A 21,309-nucleotide genomic window follows, 5' to 3' on the forward strand; every position below is an offset into this window, starting at 1 on the left:
TATTATATATTCAGTCAAGCAAGGTTTGTATGTACATATTTACATGTTAAGAATATGCATAGACTTTGATGTACATCATTTTGATCTTTGCCCTTATACAAAGTAAATACAATAGATATCATAGCTTAAATAGTATATAAGGAACAAAATAGAAGATCATAGATAAAACTGATATCGCTTTAGTTAATTCAGCGTTGTTTGAAAAAAGTGCATGCATACGTGTGATGGCGTTTTCATGTGCAAGTATAATACCATTAATCAATAAATACAAAACCACAGATAGATAGATAGTGTATCTAAAAATCTAGAACAATAATAAGACGTGACATCAACATCCTGATTGTAATTGGGCGGGCCTCTTGATAATGAACACACGTCATGAGCACGCAGGATTGGACATCCCCGGATTGGGGGAAGATCTTGTTAGTAAAGACTACACATGCACACAAAGGGACATTACTCATAAGTATTTAAACCGGACATGTATTAATCTTGACTTTTTAACTGAGTAACGTGTTTTGCTCATACCTAAAATAGCCCGAACATTGCACCGCGCCCGTCGTAAGCTGGTTGAAAACTTGCTGCCCGGGGCTTTATAGGCACACCATATATCGTAGCATCTTCCCGGGGCAAGGGCGTTAACTGACAAAAAGGGTCCAGTTTCCACGGCAAGGCTATAACTGATTATAAAAGTCTAGTTTCCGCCCTTGCCAAACTAGGCTGGAATTATGGAGTTACGTTTTGGCTGGGCCAACGAGTCTATGCATAGTCAAATCAAAATCGGACTGGACATCCGGTTGGTAAACAACATGGATTTCAACGTGTAGATTTCGGTCGACTGCAGGAATTGCGAAGCATGTGTACCGTCAACTGGGCGTCGACAGATATTTTGACAATCTTTTCCTGTTTTTAATCAAGGTGCTAAAGTGATTTGATGCGCTTCGCCGTTTTATTACAAAAAAATGATCTTGATTATCGATCAGATCGTCTTGACTGGGCGCCGCCATTTTGTTAGAAGCAAATGCAAGGGATATGTGGTATTGGTCACTAGGAGGGACTTAAAGGTACATAACCCGCAACAGCCACTGGTGGCGCTCCGATCTAGCCTGGAAATTCCAGTCTAGTTCGGCAAGGATGGAAACTGGACTTTTATAGTCAGTTAACGCCCTTGACCTGGGAAGATGTACTCAAGTTACTATAGCCATATACAAACATCAATTTCACGTGTTAACCATCAAACAGACGATTTACATTCTTTGACAAACACATCAATGTCATGCTAAAGACACAAACACAAATAATCATTTACTCCAAATCTGGGATTTCTGTCAATGCTGACGCACCACATGAATCATATAATATGTTCAAACTGCAATCTCTCACTAAGAGTTCATACTTGCGGGTCCTCACACCTGAATCACGCGACACTGTTCATTTATCTGCTCCTCCTCTCGAGAAAGGAAATGTTGATAGCATTTTTGTTTTTTCCCTACACAGGCATTGCATCCTGATTTTCCCTTGAAGCTTCAGTTTCTAACACAAAATATTCGGGGACCCGAAGCTCAACATAACGGGAACATGAAGGAAATGTGACGTAACCGTCATCTTTGCTTTCTGACGTCACTTCCTGGTCTGACGACAGTTTGAGTAACGTGGTGAGTGATTCGGACACTTCAGAGAACGTGGGTCGCAGTCCTGGGTCTTGTGACCAGATCTCCAGCATGACGCCGTACCTAGAATGTATATAGCTCACACTGTAAAGTTGAGTAGACTGGAAAGATGCATGGATAACGGTGTTCCTAGAGTGCATATAGTACAAACTGTATAGTCGAGTAGATAGGAAAGATGCATTGATGACAGTGTTCCTAAATTGTATATAGTACACACTGTTTAGTCAACTAGAATTGAAAGATGCATGGATGACGGTGTTCCTAGATTGTATATAGTACACACTGTATAGTCAACTAGAATTGAAAGATGCATGGATGACGGTGTTCCTAGAATGTATATAGTACACACTGTATAGTCAACTAGAATTGAAAGATACATGGATGACGGTGTTCCTAGAATGTATATAGTACACACTGTATAGTCAACTAGAATTGAAAGATACATGGATGACGGTGTTCCTAGAATGTATATAGTACACACTGTATAGTCGACTAGATTGGTTATATGTAAAAATGTAGGCAACAAATCTATATTGATAGTAATGACTTTTGAATAAGCATCGGTAACATGAAGAAATGGCTCAATGAAATGTGCATAGTCGGGATTTGACGTCGTTTGGGCAAAATTCCAGCCTTTACTATCCAGAAATTTATTTTAGGCTCTGTATCCTTGTGGAGAATCGAACCAGGGTCTGGGGTTTAATGAACCAACGCATAAACCACTATGCTATCCCAGCGTCCCATTAAACTTATCAACATCGTTTGCGTGTTGTTTAGATGTACATTTTCTATATATACAAATATCATTGGGTGTTGATGAAAATATCTTGTTCCACAGAGGTCGCGGTAAACTGTCTAAACTTGACCCCTCGCTCGAAGTTACATTACCCATAATCAATGTTATGTTTCCGAGTTTTTGAGATCGGGTGGTCAGGCTCTACCACTGTCCTGACTGCGTATCATCTGTACGTCAATGGCGTTGATAGTTGCTCAAGCTTTCAGTCACTGGTGTGCCTGGTCATTCTCGATTATGTACAGGTCATATACAGATATAACTTCAATAATGATGGACCGCCTCCGTGGTCTAATGGTAGAGCGTCCGCCCGTAGAGATTTGGGCGGCATAGCAAAAAACATTAAAAGTTGGTACTTGTTGTTACCCTGCTTGGCGCTCGGCATTGAGGTGCTAAAACAAGGACTGGCGTCAGTATACTGTGTCTGAGTGTGGCATTCAAAGTGAATTGCGCCATGGCATCTCAGTGAGCTAGCACTATAACATCGGCATTAGTCCGGACTAGTACACGCAGCCATACACTTTGCTCCAATTACCTTGTGGATCATGGAGCTTCAGGTAGGTGTTTAATGACATGTTTACCCAAATTAGTCTACAATGATGAACGCCTTGGTTGTGTTACTTACAACTCATTACTGCAGAACCAGGGTTGTTGAAGACGCCGGCCATGTTGGAGGAAGCGCGTGATATCCCATCCATCCACCCCCGGGTAGGGTGTGGCTCCACGTGTCAGCACCTCCCAAAGAACCACACCCAGAGACCACTGTAAGGGAACGTTTCGAAGTTAAATCAAGAACCCACTGCAACGAAACAGATGACAGATACGGCCAACTCCTGTTATACCAAATATTCAGTCTGGGTAAGTCTTTTATCCGACTTACGTGTTATTTGTCTATTATGTAACACTGTTACAAAACATATTGCCCTGTGCATACAGAACATCTGAGTTTTGCGTAACAAGAGAGAGCTCTATTACATACTTTAACGTAAAAAACTGTGTTTTCTGAAGTTGAGAAAAGTGAAGTTTTCCTTGCAGTGACATAACACTTGCTATTTCACTGTAGTGAACATATCACTTTGACGGAACTATTGTCTTACAAGAGTTACCTCCCCTTACATTGTCTCCCTCTAGCTCCTTCCCAGCGCGTGACACCTTCGTTACACTCTCGGTAACATCGCTGCCACCAGTTTCGGCGCGGCCATTACGAGAATCTTGAAATTTGCCCTCTAACCCCATATGTAGTAACGTGTATACTTTTTTATGTCTTTGGGAATGCCATCATAGTTCATTTTGAAAGGCTTTACGACTGGCCATGTTTTCCAGATGAATTTACTTTGTTGTTTAAATAATCAGATTGGTTCGAGATTGCAGACTAACGGAAAATCAACCAACTTCTCCCTTACATTCTTATTATATCAAATAAGAAAGTAATTTATCAGCGGTAAGTGTATTCGGCGTCACAACAGTCGTCACTTGTTTGTAAACATAACGGTCATTCGGTTGCGAGTTCAACTCCAAGCATGGTTGGGGCCACCTATCACAGTGGGGAGTTTTGATTGGTGGCAGCGATAGTATTAGAGAGCTCCGCGAAAGGACTATCGCTGTGAGGAGCTTGTGTCTCCCTTTATCGAAAGCGTCTCGCCCGTACACAAACTGTTGACGTAATTCCTATTTACGTTAGTTCCACATTTACAAGGCAAACTAATGACAGATGTTCATTTATGGAGTAAATATCGCTTCTTGTCGTTTGTTATTCTCTTGAAAATGTTTCGTTACAAACTTTAAATTTCTCATTTAACTCGTCAAACGAGACTGTTTCTTTCGCAAAGCGCCATTTTTGTAACTTGACCAGGGTGTATCCTTTCGCTTCGAACAGCGTTCTCGTAAACATTCAAGGATATATTTTGTTGAAGTTGATTTTGTATATATAATCATATCCAAATGTATGACAAAGAAATTATTTGACGTCGTATATGTTTTGTTACTTTTGTCTATATTTTTTTAAGATTTTGCAAACATGGGAGACTTTTAAAGTCTCAATTACAAGGGGTGATGAAACGTCTCTGGGTGTTAGGTAGGGAGAATTTACGTTTCAAGGTTATACATTTGTAGTGAAATAATTGAGTTTTCCGATTGACAACTACACAAAAAGTATCTAATAAATAGTGTCTCTTGGAGTATTAGGTTTCACTCATTTCGTGACGGGGAAAAGGAGATATCTCGTCACTCGATGAGAGAAACATGATATTTCACTCGAAATATGGAATATATTTCATTTCTCTCTACTTTAGCTTTGATCTATGTAAACTCAATCCTCCAACGGCTGCAGCCTTGCGAACCCTCTTGAGCTCTTGCATCTACCAATCGCGATGAACTGACTTGGAGTTGCCTCTCTATATTGTCCTTATCAGAAACCTGTTTGTCATCACCTGGTAACAGCTTCCAGTACCAACCACGTCTGACTTCGAGTTGCCTCTCTATATTGTCCTTATCAGAAACCTGTTTGTCGTCACCTAGGACCAGCTTCCAGTACCAACCAGGTCTAACTTGGAGTTGCCTCTCTATATTGTCCTTATCAGAAACCTGTTTGTCGTCACCTAGGACCGGCTTCCAGTACCAAAAACGTCTAACTTGGAGTTGCCTCTCTATATTGTCCTGATCAGAAACCTGTTTGTCGTCACCTTGGACCAGCCTCCAGTACCTCACGTCTAATTTGGAGTTGCCTCTCTATATTGTCCTGATCAGAAACCTGTTTGTCGTCACCTGGTAACAGCTTCCAGTACCAAAAACGTCTAACTTGGAGTTGCCTCTCTATATTGTCCTTATCAGAAACCTGTTTGTCGTCACCTAGGACCAGCCTCCAGTACCTCATGTCTAATTTGGAGTTGCCTCTCTATGTTGTCCTTATCAGAAACCTGTTTGTCATCACCTGGTAACAGCTTCCAGTACCAAAAACGTCTAACTTGGAGTTGACTCTCTATGTTGTCCTTATCAGAAACCTGTTTGTCGTCACCTAGTAACAGCTTCCAGAACCTACCACGTCTGACTTGGAGTTGACTCTCTATGTTGTCCTTATCAGAAACCTGTTTGTCGTCACCTAGGACCAGCCTCCAGTACCTACCACGTCTCTATCAGAAACCTGTTTGTCGTCACCTAGTAACAGCCTCCAGAACCTACCACGTCTGACTTGGAGTTGACTCTCTATGTTGTCCTTATCAGAAACCTGTTTGTCGCCACCCAGGACCAGCCTCCAGTGTCGACCATCTAGTAACAGCCTCCAGTATCTCACGTCTAACTTGGAGTTGACTCTCTATATTGTCCTTATCAGAAACCTGTTTGTCGTCACCTAGGACCGGCTTCCAGTACCAAAAACGTCTAACTTGGAGTTGCCTCTCTATATTGTCCTGATCAGAAACCTGTTTGTCGTCACCTTGGACCAGCCTCCAGTACCTCACGTCTAATTTGGAGTTGCCTCTCTATATTGTCCTGATCAGAAACCTGTTTGTCGTCACCTGGTAACAGCTTCCAGTACCAAAAACGTCTAACTTGGAGTTGCCTCTCTATATTGTCCTTATCAGAAACCTGTTTGTCGTCACCTAGGACCAGCCTCCAGTACCTCATGTCTAATTTGGAGTTGCCTCTCTATGTTGTCCTTATCAGAAACCTGTTTGTCATCACCTGGTAACAGCTTCCAGTACCAAAAACGTCTAACTTGGAGTTGACTCTCTATGTTGTCCTTATCAGAAACCTGTTTGTCGTCACCTAGTAACAGCTTCCAGAACCTACCACGTCTGACTTGGAGTTGACTCTCTATGTTGTCCTTATCAGAAACCTGTTTGTCGTCACCTAGGACCAGCCTCCAGTACCTACCACGTCTCTATCAGAAACCTGTTTGTCGTCACCTAGTAACAGCCTCCAGAACCTACCACGTCTGACTTGGAGTTGACTCTCTATGTTGTCCTTATCAGAAACCTGTTTGTCGCCACCCAGGACCAGCCTCCAGTGTCGACCATCTAGTAACAGCCTCCAGTATCTCACGTCTAACTTTGAGTTGACTCTCTATGTTGTCCTTTTCAGAAACCTGTTTGTCGTCACCTAGGACCAGCCTCCAGTACCTACCACGTCTGACTTGGAGCTGTAGCTTCCTCTCTCCATGCTCTCTGGCGCCATCCAGCGGATCGGCAGCTTCTTCTTGTTGTCGCTGGTGTAGTAGCCTTTCTCGTAGATGTCTCTGCACAGTCCGAAGTCCGCCACCTTCACACGCAGGTTGTCATCAAGCCTGGAGCATACAGGGCGATACATACTTCATGTGATACACAGGTCAGATTAGGTGATACATACGTTAAAGAGCGTGATACATAGTGGATGTTAGGTGATACGTACATTTTATAATGAGATACACAGTTACTCTGAGGCCATACATACGTTATATAATGTGATAGTGAGGCGGTGCATGGGACGTGGTAGATACGACATGTTAGTGAGGCGGTGCATGAGACGTGATAATGACGACATGTAATGTGATAGTGAGGCGGTGCATGTGACGTGATGGATACGTCATATATTGTTATAGTGAGGCGATACATGAGACGTGATAGATACGACATGTAATGTGATAGTGAGGCGATGCATTAGACATGATAGATACGACATGTAATGTGATAGTGAGGCGGCGCGTATAATGTGATACAGACGTTAAGCAATTTAATAGTGAGGCGGTGCATGTGTCGTGGTAGATATGTCATGTAATGTAATAGTAAGGCGGTGCATGTGACGTGATACAGACGACATGTTATGTTATAGTAAGGCGGTGCATATTGTGTGATACAGACAATATGTAATGTGAAAGTAAGGCGGTGCATGTGACGTGATGTATACGCCATGTAATGTAGTAGTAAGGCGGTACATATTATGTAATAAGAGGTTATGTAATGGAATAGTGAGGCGGTGCATGTGACGTGATAGATACGTCATGTAATGGTATAGTGAGGCGGTGCATGTGACGTGATAGATACGTCATGTAATGGAATAGTGAGGCGGTGCATGTGACGTGATAGATACGTCATGTAATGGTATAGTGAGGCGGTGCATGTGACGTGATAGATACGTCAGGTAATGTAATAGTGAGGCGGTGCATGTGACGTGATAGAGAGACAGATAAATACATGATCATGATTACTTCATCCTTGTTAAATAAAATATGTTAATCAGGATGAGTAACTCGTCAACGGGTCCATGGTCTTCATCAAGTCTTTGAATTGCATTGAGATATTTGTAGAAAAGAGAGAATTTATGGATGTCAGCTTCTATATCGTGAGGAGCAAAACGTTACGGAGTATATGCTTACTGCTTCATCAGATGAATGAATGCTAGGATGTACATATGATTTTTTATGTACACGTAAAAACAACAAAAGTAATAAGAAAACAATGGTGGAAACCTGTCAAGGGAAGTCAACAGTCACCTCGTTCACCTGATGAGGGAGTATGCATTTACTCCGAAACGTTGCGTTTCTCATAATAAAAAGTTGACATCCGTAAATTCTCTCTCTCCTCTACTTTCTGTATAACATTATCACGAATTGTGCCATAAGTCTAACATAACGACCCCTTTCTGAGGCGTCCGGACGAAATGTCCCGGATACATGGGTCTTTTGACCATGATGTATGTCTGAGCTACAGACTCCGTACAATCATGTCTGTGTTGTCATCGGGTGTTGGAAGGTGTATTGTTTAGTTGTTATGTATTCATTGTTCCTGAATGCCTTAGATCATGACGTGCTTCAACCACAAGCTGACAATAAATCCTTGGACATGGTACGGAACCAGAACAAGTCAACTGTAATATGAGCAACTATTGGTCAAGTGGTAGAGTGGGAGCAACGAGGGTGTTGATATGAGGAAATGTTGGCTGTGTGATAGAGTCAATGTTATAGATATGATACCTCCTTTCCCATATTGTCGGGAACAACTCACATGCAGTTCCTGGCCGCCAGGTCTCTGTGCACCAGTTTTAGAGTGGACAGGTAGTTCATGCCCTCGGCAATATCGACACCCCATCTCAGGATGTCGTACACCCGCACCTCCTGCAAGGAATGTGAGGACATTACAGAATATAATTACAAGGTTATGACACTATTTAGGATAACACTAGACGCGATATCATCTCCATCATAAAACGGTTGAACTGTGTAATCATCATGTCATACTTCTTACTTAATTTCCAAAGATATGGGGTGAGGTGAGGTGAGAGGGGGTTTATTTTGTATGTGTGTGTTTGGGGGGGGGCTGCTTGTACTAGTAAGGACTGATGCTGATTTATAGTGCTAGCCCACTGAGATACCATGCCGCAGTTTAACATGAATACCCCACTCAGACACAGTATACTGACTCCGAGCCGACCAGTCCTTGTTTTAGCCCTTAGTCCCGAGCGCCAGACAGGGTAATGGGTAATAACAAGTACCATCTTGTAACGTGTTTTAGCATGACGCGGTCGGGGATCGAACCCCGGACCCGGACCCGGACCCGAACTCCGGACGCTCTCCGGGCGGACGCTCTACCATTAGACCACGGAGACGGTCTCAAAGTTATGAGACTCTGTAGGCTCACCTTAAGCAATATTCGTAATATCATGTATAAAAGAACTTATTCAAGTATTTAACCATGGCCATGGTACACTGACTACCAAACTCATGGGGCTTAGTATGACTAGGACTTTAGCATGATGTCATGTCCAGCTAAGACACCTTTCAAGTATGTTACCATTCTCCTTTTGCGTATGATGTCCAGTTTCCAAATAGTAAAAGGAACACATTGCTGTATAGAAGACATTGGAGAGAGTGTAAGCACCAGAGTCATGACGTCCAGATGGCCCACACGCATCTGAATATCACAAGAACCAGTTTTCCGTACAGTTTTAATATCACGAGAAGCAGTTGTCCACTACAGTTTTAATATTACGAGAACCAGTCGTTCCTTACAGTCCTCATATCACAAGAACCAGTTGTCCATTACAGTTTAATATCACAAGAACCAGTTGTCCCACACAATGTCAATGTCACGAGAACAAGTTGTCCCTAACACTCCTCATATCACAAGAACCAATTGTCCTTACAGTTTTAATATCACAAGAACCATTTGTCCCATACAGTCTTAATATCACAAGAACCAGTTTAGCTTACAGTCTAAATATCACAAGAACCAGTTGTCCCACACAATCTTAATATAACAAGAACCAGTTGTCCCTTACAGTCCTAATATCACAAGAACCAGTTGTCCCTTATAGTCTTAATATCACAAGAAACAGTTGTCCCACACAATCTTAATATCACCAGAACCACATGTCCCTTTCAGTCTTAATATCACAAGAACCACTTGTCCCACACAATCTTAATATCACAAGAACCAGTTGTCCCTTACAGTCTTAATATCACAAGAACCAGTTGTCCCTTACAGTTTTAATATCACAAGAACCAGTTCTCCCAGTCTGCCTACAATGGTCGTAATGGAATGTTTAGGATGAACCCATTCCGCTTATCAAGTATCACTGACACTGCATATGTCCACCTCGTGTCCACCTTGTCATCCAAGCAGACAGGATTCAGTGACGCATGTTGAAGTGGAAGGTAAGGTTACCTGCTGAGGAAAACCTTGTAATAGTTTGTTTAACAGATTTACCATACCTTCGCGTCATCCGAGACGAAGGACAGGAGATCCCCGTTAGCCATGAAGGGCAGGACCACCATTGGCTGCTGACTCTCGCTCACCGAGATCCCCAACAGTTGGAGGACATTCTCGTGATCAAACTCCTTCATAACCAGCGCCTCCTCCACAAAGCTACAGAGATCCATGTTCTGGCTGTTATCTGGAACACAGATGCAAATATTTAAAAAAAAACTTTGTTCAGGACTTCAATCATGTCCAGTGAACAAGATAAGTTTTTTTAACGTAACACATACAGATCAGCTTTTGTTACCTTGTTTCTGAAATAATAAATATCAACATCACCGCAACCATCATCATTTCATGACTTTCATCCACTTACCGTATGTGAGTGCGAAGTTCATATAGGACGACTATAAACAGACTATAAACAGACTCTCTCTTTAAGAGCTTTACTTCATCCGGATAACATACGTAATGATATACATCTAGCCTCGGTCATGAGTCACGAAACTGGGCAGTGTCTCTATCAGCTCCATACAATCTAAAACCACAACAAATGTTACTAAAAGACATTACAATGACCCCACACCTAATCTACCCCCAGCCAGTTCCCTTACATATATATAACCAATAACTATTGGATCGTAATAGGGAAACACTACAAATATTCAGAAGGCCAGGCCCTACCCAGCATTGTTTTGATGGCGACTTTCTCAGCCCCTTCTTCTTCCCCAGACTCTGGGTACAACATGCCTGCGTACACACAGCCGAAGTTACCTGCAATAGCGAAGGAGAAATATATATACACCTTATATCGAATCACTGGCTTGAGAGATATCTGCGTTTATAACTTGATGGAAAATAAGAACACCATTCCAAATCACATAAATCGCTCAGCTTTCTTGCGCATGTTATCTACCTGATGTACAAGTAAACGTGAAGTGTGTTGGCATACATCAGTCCTTAAATGGCTGCACTACAACTGCAGTTAATCCAGATTGAATAGATTGATGTTGCTACCTGAGCCGATCGTAGCGCCCAGTTTCAGCCTTGATGACGGCACGACGACCTTGTTCTGTTCAATGCGTTGCCTCAGTTCCGGAGATAGCGTCTCTTTAACTCCTCTTGATTCCAATAGGAAGTATAAATTCTGTCCTGTATCGTAAACAATATACATAATGAAATGTGCCAGTCATTATGCTTTATGATAATTATAAACAGGCTGCAATCGGCAAAATAAGATCAAAGGGGATTGATATGATTATATTTTTTGGAACGACGAACTCAGCAATATTGCAGAAATATGACGGCGGCCTGTTACTTATCGAGTCTGAACCAGACAAACCAATGATTGAGGTTATGAGCAACGATCCACCCGTCGGGGTACGATCACAAGCAATCAACTAAGTCACCGAGTCTGACCGCCCGATCCATTAAGTCACCTTCTATGACTAGCATAGACTGGAGTATAAGTATAATGCTTGGTTTGACAACACAATACTCTTGTTCGGGGGTTTCACCAAAGTGGTAGCCGTCTTCTGAGGTGACGAGGTGTAGCAGGAATACCCTTCACAGTGGCTATAACTAGATACCGTCTCTCAGTCAATCAAAGCTCGATATTGTGAAAATAATTCTTACCATCTGCTGAAGTTGACGTCAGCTCCGTTTGCAGACGTGAATGCAGAGCTGATTTGTACTCCCTGACACAGACGGCGGCTACAGCGACAACGATGATGGCGATGAATGCCACTGTTACCACGCTCCCGATGATAATGTTGTGGTAAGAAGGCGACCTCCGTGTTACAAACAGGATCTGTCCTGCATACAGACTCAGGTTGTTGCCTATTTGAACCTGGTGTGTATGGAGTGAAAGAATTAAATACACACATGCACATATAATAATCATATTTCTCATATGAACAAATCAATATAAGTGTAGTCTAAGTTACACCAAGGAGTTGAAGTCTTTCACAATTTCTGTAATGTCTCCCGACTGATGATCAATGTTAAACACGTGTTCGCGGCTGGTAGTAATTACTGCAATGTTCATATACTGTACCGTGATATTCTTGGGCGTATTGGTATCAGTCTTCAACTCAGGCATACAAGTGATCAGCGTGCCATTGAAATGAACATTGGAACAATTGCTCGGGCCGATTTCGACTCGAACATCTGTTTCATTGACGCCATCGAGGGTAGCCTAAACAGAAGACATCACACGACTATTACTGCTTCGTCGTATAACCTGATTAGTGGCAAAATGCAGAAGGTTAATACTCAATAACATCTGTAAATCTGAAAACACATCAAGTTTAAGTTGACAGAAAACTGACTTTCATTAATTCTTCGATCCAAGGATGGTCTGTGCCATAGCTATATGATATATATTTAAAGCTGACACACATGTATATACACTGTGATAAGTGAACATATTATCACACACTGACAACTACTGACACACACATGTATATAGAGTGATAAATGAACACATTATCACACACTGACAACCACTGACACACACATGTACATGCAGTGATATATGAACACATTATCACACACTGACAACCACTGACACACACAAGTACATGCGGTGATAAATGAACACATTATCACACACTGACAACCACTGACACACACATGTACATGCAGTGATAAATGAACACATTATCACACACTGACAACCACTAACACACACATGTACATGCAGTGATAGATGAACACATTATCACACACTGACAACCACTGACACACACACATGTATATACAGTGATAGATGAACACATTATCACACACTGACACACACATGTACATGCAGTGATAGATGAACACATTATCACACACTGACAACCACTAACACACACATGTACATGCAGTGATAGATGTACACATTATCACACACTGACAACCACTGACACACACACATGTATATACAGTGATAGATGAACACATTATCACACACTGACAACTACTGACACACACATGTACATGCAGTGATAGATGAACACATTATCACACACTGACAACCACTAACACACACATGTACATGCAGTGATAGATGAACACATTATCAAACATTGACAACCACTGACACACACACATGTATATACAGTGATAGATGAACACATTATCACACACTGACACACACATGTACATGCAGTGATAGATGAACACATTATCACACACTGACAACCACTGACACACACATGTACATGCAGTGATAGATGAACACATTATCACACACTGACAACCACTGACACACACATGTACATGCAGTGATAGATGAACACATTATCACACACTGACATACATATTTGTATAACTAATGAACATACTGTATATGTTTAACTGATGTATATACTGCATATCCTACTTATCGATATGTTTGACTGGTGTATATACTGCATATCCTACTTATCGATATGTTTGACTGGTGTATATACCGCACATCTTACTATCTTGTATGTGTAACAGGTGCATATGTTACATAGCTTAATTCCTGGTACGTCGTACTGGTATATATGGTGTATATCGTACTTACTGGCATATCTAAAGGGTTCCTATGATGCATATCATACTTACCGGTATGAATAACTGTTATATAAGCTGCATATCTTTCTCTCTTGTGTGATGCGTGTCTTACTGGTATGTTTATCTGATGTATATGTCGTATACCATAGAACCTGACAAGTTTTACTGATGTATATGCTGTTATATCTTAATACTTGGTATGTGTAGCTTGTGTATTTTACTGGATATCCTACTTATATGGTGTATATGTTACATATTATACTCACGAGTATATTTAGCTGCTGTAAATGCTGTTATATCTTAGTACTTGGCATGTGTAGCTTGTGTATTTCCTGGATAGCCTACTTATATGGTGTATATGTTACATATTATACTCACGAGTATATTTAGCTTTTGTAAATGCTGTTTTATCTTAATACTTGGTATGTGTAGCTTGTGTATTTCCTGGATAGCCTACTTATATGGTGTATATGTTACATATTATACTCACGAGTATATTTAGCTGTTGTAAATGCTGTTATATCTTAGTACTTGGCATGTGTAGCTTGTGTATTTCCTGAATAGCCTACTTATATGGTGTATATGTTACACATTATACTCACGAGTATATTTAGCTGTTTTAAATGCTGTTATATCTTAATACTTGGTATGTGTAGCTTGTGTATTTCCTGGATAGCCTACTTATATGGTGTATATGTTACATATTATACTCACGAGTATGTTTAGCTTTTGTAAATGCTGTTATATCTTAATACTTGGCATGTTGAGCTTGTGTATTTCCTGGATAGCCTACGTATATGGTGTATATGTTACATATTATACCCACGAGTGTATTTAGCTATTGTATATGCTGCATATCGTACTTACATGTATGTGTAACATATCTCCTTCACTGACCACGACAGGCCTTCGTGAGTATACCAAGGTTGGATCTGGGTAGACTGTAATGTTATAATGTTTTATCACTCCGTCCATTATAACAGAAAGGTTGCCAGTTGTCTTTTTTCCATTTTCCGCTACGAACGGTGGCGTCACACAAAACACCTTCCGCTGTGTAGGTTTCTTACTTCTGGTACAATTCTGAAACAAACATACTCAGATGTATATATATCTATATACACAGTGACAGGGGAACGAACACATGATTACACTCTCATGCATATCTGTACACACAGTGGTAGATGGACACATGGTTACACACTGACACACATATCTGTACACACAGTTGTAGATGAACACATGGTTACACACTGACACACATATGTATATACACTGTGATAGATGAACACATGGTTACACACTGACAAACATATGTTTATACACTGTGATAGATGAACACATGGTTACACACTGACATACATATGTTTATACACTGTGATAGATGAACACATGGTTACACACTGACATACATATGTATATATACAGTGTTAGGTGAACACATGGTTACACACTGACACACATATGTATATATACACTGTGATAGATGAACACATGGTTACACACTGACACACATATGTATATACACTGTGATAGATGAACACATGGTTACACACTGACAAACATATGTTTATACACTGTGATAGATGAACACATGGTTACACACTGACAAACATATGTTTATACACTGTGATAGATGAACACATGGTTACACACTGACAAACATATGTATATACACTGTGATAGATGAACACATGGTTACACACTGACAAACATATGTTTATACACTGTGATAGATGAACACATGGTTACACACTGACACACATATGTATATATACACTGTGATAGATGAACACATGGTTACACACTGACACACATATGTTTATACACTGTGATAGATGAACACATGGTTACACACTGACATACATATGTTTATACACTGTGATAGATGAACACATGGTTACACACTGACAAACATATGTATATACACAGTGATAGATGAACACATGGTTACACACTGACAAACATATGTTTATACACTGTGATAGATGAACACATGGTTACACACTGACATACATATGTTTATACACTGTGATAGATGAACACATGGTTACACACTGACACACATATGTTTATACACTGTGATAGATGAACACATGGTTACACACTGACATACATATGTATATATACACTGTGATAGATGAACACATGGTTACACACTGACAAACATATGTTTATACACTGTGATAGATGAACACATGGTTACACACTGACAAACATATGTTTATACACTGTGATAGATGAACACATGGTTACACACTGACAAACATATGTTTATACACTGTGATAGATGAACACATGGTTACACACTGACAAACATATGTTTATACACTGTGATAGATGAACACATGGTTACACACTGACAAACATATGTATATACACTGTGATAGATGAACACATGGTTACACACTGACAAACATATGTTTATACACTGTGATAGATGAACACATGGTTACACACTGACAAACATATGTTTATACACTGTGATAGATGAACACATGGTTACACACTGACAAACATATATTTATACACTATGATAGATGAACACATGGTTACACACTGACAAACATATGTTTATACACTGTGATAGATGAACACATGGTTACACACTGACAAACATATGTTTATACACTGTGATAGATGAACACATGGTTACACACTGACAAACATATGTTTATACACAGTGATAGATGAACACATGGTTACACACTGACAAACATATGTTTATACACTGTGATAGATGAACACATGGTGAGTGTGACATGCTCATGTATATATACACTGTGATAGATGAACACATGGTTACACACTGACAAACATATGTATATACACTGTGATAGATGAACACATGGTTACACACTGACAAACATATGTTTATACACTGTGATAGATGAACACATGGTGAGTGTGACATGCTCATGTATATATACACTGTGATAGATGAACACATGGCTGGATAACAACGTACAAATGTATATACGCAGATGAAGGTGAATACATGGTAGCACACTGACATCCATGCGTATGTACACAGTGACACAGGTGGAAACACTGACATAATATGTATATACACTGTGAAAGACACATGGTTACTTTGACATACATATGTAAATCCATGAAAATCCATGATAGTTGTTACTGACCGTACACCGTCAACAACAGCCATTTTGGATTTTCCAACACCCACCTCACATATTTCACATGGCAATTCTGGTACACAAATTCGTTATTTAACATTGTTTTGTGTTTTAATATAATTAATTGTGATGAGCAAAGACATTATTCATTTAAAAAACTACGTTCTGGCTTTATTTATAAAAAAAATATGGAGAAAAAAAGCTTTTATTATATACTTCAGTGTGAAAGACTGAGTTTTCTGAAGTTGAGAAAAGTGATATTTTCATTGCAGTGAATATAATATGTAATATTTCACTGCAGTGAACATAACACTTTGACGGAACTATTCGTCATACAAGAGTTCCCTTTAATTGTCTCCCTTTATCGTCAGTGTCTACCCCGTACACAAACTGTTGACGTCTTTTTTAGGTTAGTTCCACTTTGGCAGATGGTCGTTTATGGAGTTAATATCACTTCTTGCCGTTTGTTATTCTCTCAAAATTGTTTCGTTATAAACTGTAGATTTCTCATTTAACTCGTCAATCGAGACTGTTCCTTTCGCAAAGCGCCACTTTTGTTACTTGACAAGTGTGTATTCGTTCGCTTCGAACAGCGGTCTCCTATTTTCTTTATACAGCTTTATATTGTTGTATACACGAAACAACTTTTTAAGTCTCAAACCCAAGGGTTGGTGAACCGTCCCTGTGTGTTAGGTAGGGTTTCACGGTTTTACGTTTTTAATGAAATAATTTAATTTTCCGGTAGACATCTACACAAAAACAATAGGATATTTCATACGTCTCGAGAATATCATGTTTCTCTCATCTCGTGACGGGGGAAACGGAGATGTTTTCACGAGATTTTCACGATCACGCCACTCGTGAAAATATCTCCATTCCCCCGTCACTCGATGAGAGAAACATGATATTTCACTCGACACATGAAATACCCTCTATACAACTGAGGTCACTGAAGCCCTCGTTACACTATCAACAACTTTGATAAAAAACTCTTTTGATTGTGTAACATGCTGTCAAAGACTTTTACAGAGTTTTTTACGGACTTTGATGGAATAGAAACCGGTCCTATTTCTCGTCAAACTTTGATCAAAGTTTGATGACGTTGATTTAATTTAGCCAATCAGAATGCAAGAAACATTTCCCCTTTTTCAACCGGAGGTGCATAGAGTCAAGTCAAAATGAGCCAACTATTTTGGACTGACGAAATGTTCGAAGAATTAATGGATTTGGTTCAACAACGAGCAGCTATTCGTGTGACCAGATATGCCTTTGCCTACCCCGACGCCACCTTCTCAACATGACAATACACGAAATACATATGACAACAGCAAAACATTCTTTGTCAGTAGCATCCATCTTGGCAATATAATTCCCGCCAAAACTTTGACAGCCTGTCAAAAACTTTGATGAGTGTAAACAGCCCAACTTGAACCAATAAATCTTGGTCAAAGTTTTCTTTAACCCAATTTTATATCATAGTTTTTGATTGTGTAACGGGGGCTTTACAAATAGCAACGTCATAGAACATATCATAGGATGACGTCACAAACAAGAAGCGTGACGCCAAAGACGTCACATAGCAATATCAAGTTGCAGTGGCCCGCAGATTTCTGTTCATTCGCGGGCATTTTTATGATAATTCTATCCATTTTAGCTATGATAATTTCAACATTCACATTTCAGTGCATGATATATTCCATTGTTAACGTTTGTGTTTACATTAAAGCGTTGTATCGGAAACATAGGTACTGATCCTGTCCTGTGTGATGGTTGTTAGTGTCAAGTTTTCATTTTGACATTCTTTACGGTGTTATATTAGGTTAGCAGAAGAAAATATTGGGCGAGGCGTAATAACTTAATATGACACCTTGTACGGCAACTATATATATGAAGTGATGGTGACACACTGACACACATGCTAGTATGTCATATACACAGTGTTACACACGGACAGACTGGCACAATGATAGACAACATCCATCCTCTCTCCACGACCCGTGAAGATCCGGGGTAGAATAGGTCTTCAGCAACCCATGCTTGCCGTAAAAGGCGACTATGCTTGTCGTAAAAGGCGACTCACGGGATCGGGTGGTCAGGCTCGCTGACATGGTTGATGCATGTCATCGATCCCAATTGCGTGGATCGATGCTTATGATATCAATCACTGGATTGTCTGGTCCAGACTCGATTATTTACAGACCGCAGTCATATAGCTGGAATATTGCTGAGTGCGGCTTTAAGCAACAAACCAACCAACCAATCTCTCCACACACAAACACACACTTGTAGAAAGATGATTCACTCACCGCACCGTGTGTGCTGTTAAACACAGTCATTTCAATCCGCGGCTGTTGTATTGCGTCAAAGTTCTCCCCCACGACTGTGATCGTCAGACCTCCACTGCAAGCCATACATTAGTTATTAACCAAGAAACTTGCTGCAACGTTGACACATAATATATTAATTTTGTTTACACACGACAACGGACGAATGAGGTTGCGGGACCCTGTCGTCCCACTAGAATTGTTAAAGATGCAGATATCTTTGATATATCGGTATAAAAATTATCAGACATATTCAAATGACTGACAAGTAGCCCTTTTCTTGCTTATATTTTAAGATCTATAAGTGAAATGGGGGATTTTATTAAATTTGAGCACGCATGGGACACACTGCACTGATTCATCTACATTTCCTGAGCTAATCTCTCTGTGTGTCTCTGTCTGTCTCTCTCTCTTCATCAATGCTCAACAAAAAGTTCCATATTTTTAAAATGAAATTTTAATGCATCTTTAATGCATAAACATGAAGACATACCCTCTAGTTTGAGGTCGTGATTTCATTTTCCACGCACCTTGGGTACGCTGCAAACAGGAATGGCGCAATACGAAGTTGTGAAACGTTTTGATTGTCGCCAAAACATAATATCATATCGTTGGAGACCCATGCCTTGCCAAGGGTAGGTCGTCAACATGTGACGTCAACAACCATATTTGGTTGGTGCATCTACGGAATCGATGCCAGTCTGCCACATTAACAGTTCGAACAAATCTTGGGTTGAGACAAGTTAATAGCAGAGATTTGTAGGCAGCCGGTTGAGAAAGCACAACATCCGGCCCTGGCGTCCGTTTTTGCTTCCACTTCACCGTCAGCCTTGCCTTACTTGGTGTAGACAGTATCTGAGGTTCAGAAGACAAAACTGGCACAGAAAACTGTTCACAGATGAGTCCAGGTTTCATCTGGACATTTCTGGTGGTCGTGCAAGGGTCCATGGGCGTCCAGGAGAAGGCTTCAGCTACGCTCAGTTACTCAGCGTCGTCAGTTTGGAGGTGGGTGTGTAATGGTGTGGAGTGACGTTACAACTCAAGGGAGAAAAAAACTCAGCATTGTAAATGGCAATTTGAATGGCGTACGCTCTTGGGACGACATCGTTCGAGACCATGTTCGACCCTTTGTGCAAATACAGGGATGTAATGCCACGTTGCAGCAGGATAATGAGTATCGATGCTGCTGATATATCTTATACATCACCAACAACCGAGTTCCATGCCATTGTTCTATTTCTACGCAGACTGTGTAATATACTGGGCGACTGTACATATGAAACTGATTAAATAACTACCAATTTTGACAACGCGTATTTAAAAAACTGGATGCATCCCTTTTCAACGCAACTTCATATTACGGAATACCGAATTCTTAATTTCAATTATCAAGTACATTGTCTATCTAAATACTGTGGCGTCGTTAAACATGAAATATGTATAAACAGCGCATACCTCTGTATGGATGTTGTCGGGGATACATCTGTAATGACTGGGTCTGGCGTGATTGTAAAATTGCCAAGTGAGCAGCCAGGAAACGAAACATTCATATTTTTATTCGGGACATTGTCATTATCTTGTCTTGTCTTGATCTCCAGTGTGCACCGTCCCCTGGTCAAACTGCAATGATAACGCGGACACGAATAGCATAGTTTAGATGACTTAGTCATCGATGCTTCCGAACCCCACACTAACCCCACATGGCTTCAATCACAAGGGGGGCCCAGTTGTTTAAGGTGCCGCGATTCGCTGTGTAGAGTTGCGGCCCTTGGGCACGCCAGAAACCTATGATTGTGTCCCGGTTCACCCCCGATTATGTTTCTAGGTTTTTCAGCACCATACCCGTGCTCGTGGGTTTCACCGAAGTGGTAAACGTTTGAGAACTGCATCACTTCTGACTTTCCGCCCACATTACACTTACACGCCGCGATATAACTGGAATACTGTTAAAAGTATCGTTAAACCCAACTCACTCACTCACTCACTCAATCACAAGGAGTCAGTTCTAGGTTACAGAGAACGTCACTGACGTCATAATACGTGTTGAAAGGAGTAGTTCATGCAGTGTCAGTTCACAGGTGTATCAGTTCCATGGGAGTTCAAAACAAACGACAACGTAGTTCCTGATGACAATAAGGTCCACATAATTAATTATTACTGAGGCTGGCTTTCAGATACAGGATCGGTGCAAACTGT

The 21,309-nt window shown here is 40.6% G+C and overlaps 1 protein-coding gene across 1 annotated transcript in view; it reads right to left on the reverse strand.

Annotated features, from left to right (window-relative positions):
* The window catches only part of LOC139446692 (hepatocyte growth factor receptor-like), a 37,285-nt gene continuing 15,976 nt past the window's right edge, over positions 1 to 21,309 (reverse strand). Inside the window, exons 6-17 of the mRNA XM_071227965.1 lie at positions 20,569 to 20,733; positions 19,096 to 19,189; positions 14,523 to 14,735; positions 12,187 to 12,327; positions 11,766 to 11,979; positions 11,148 to 11,282; positions 10,815 to 10,904; positions 10,145 to 10,326; positions 8,439 to 8,548; positions 6,583 to 6,742; positions 3,089 to 3,225; positions 1 to 1,733 (exon numbers count right to left, since the gene is read on the reverse strand). Coding sequence (XP_071084066.1) covers positions 1,490 to 1,733; positions 3,089 to 3,225; positions 6,583 to 6,742; positions 8,439 to 8,548; positions 10,145 to 10,326; positions 10,815 to 10,904; positions 11,148 to 11,282; positions 11,766 to 11,979; positions 12,187 to 12,327; positions 14,523 to 14,735; positions 19,096 to 19,189; positions 20,569 to 20,733 — 1,885 coding nt within the window. The 3' untranslated portion in view covers positions 1 to 1,489. The remainder of the gene's footprint in view (positions 1,734 to 3,088; positions 3,226 to 6,582; positions 6,743 to 8,438; positions 8,549 to 10,144; positions 10,327 to 10,814; positions 10,905 to 11,147; positions 11,283 to 11,765; positions 11,980 to 12,186; positions 12,328 to 14,522; positions 14,736 to 19,095; positions 19,190 to 20,568; positions 20,734 to 21,309) is intronic.

The sequence above is a fragment of the Haliotis cracherodii genome, unplaced genomic scaffold, assembly GCF_022045235.1.
Source record: "Haliotis cracherodii isolate W230 unplaced genomic scaffold, xgHalCrac1.p SCAF_6, whole genome shotgun sequence".
NCBI lineage: Eukaryota > Metazoa > Mollusca > Gastropoda > Lepetellida > Haliotidae > Haliotis > Haliotis cracherodii.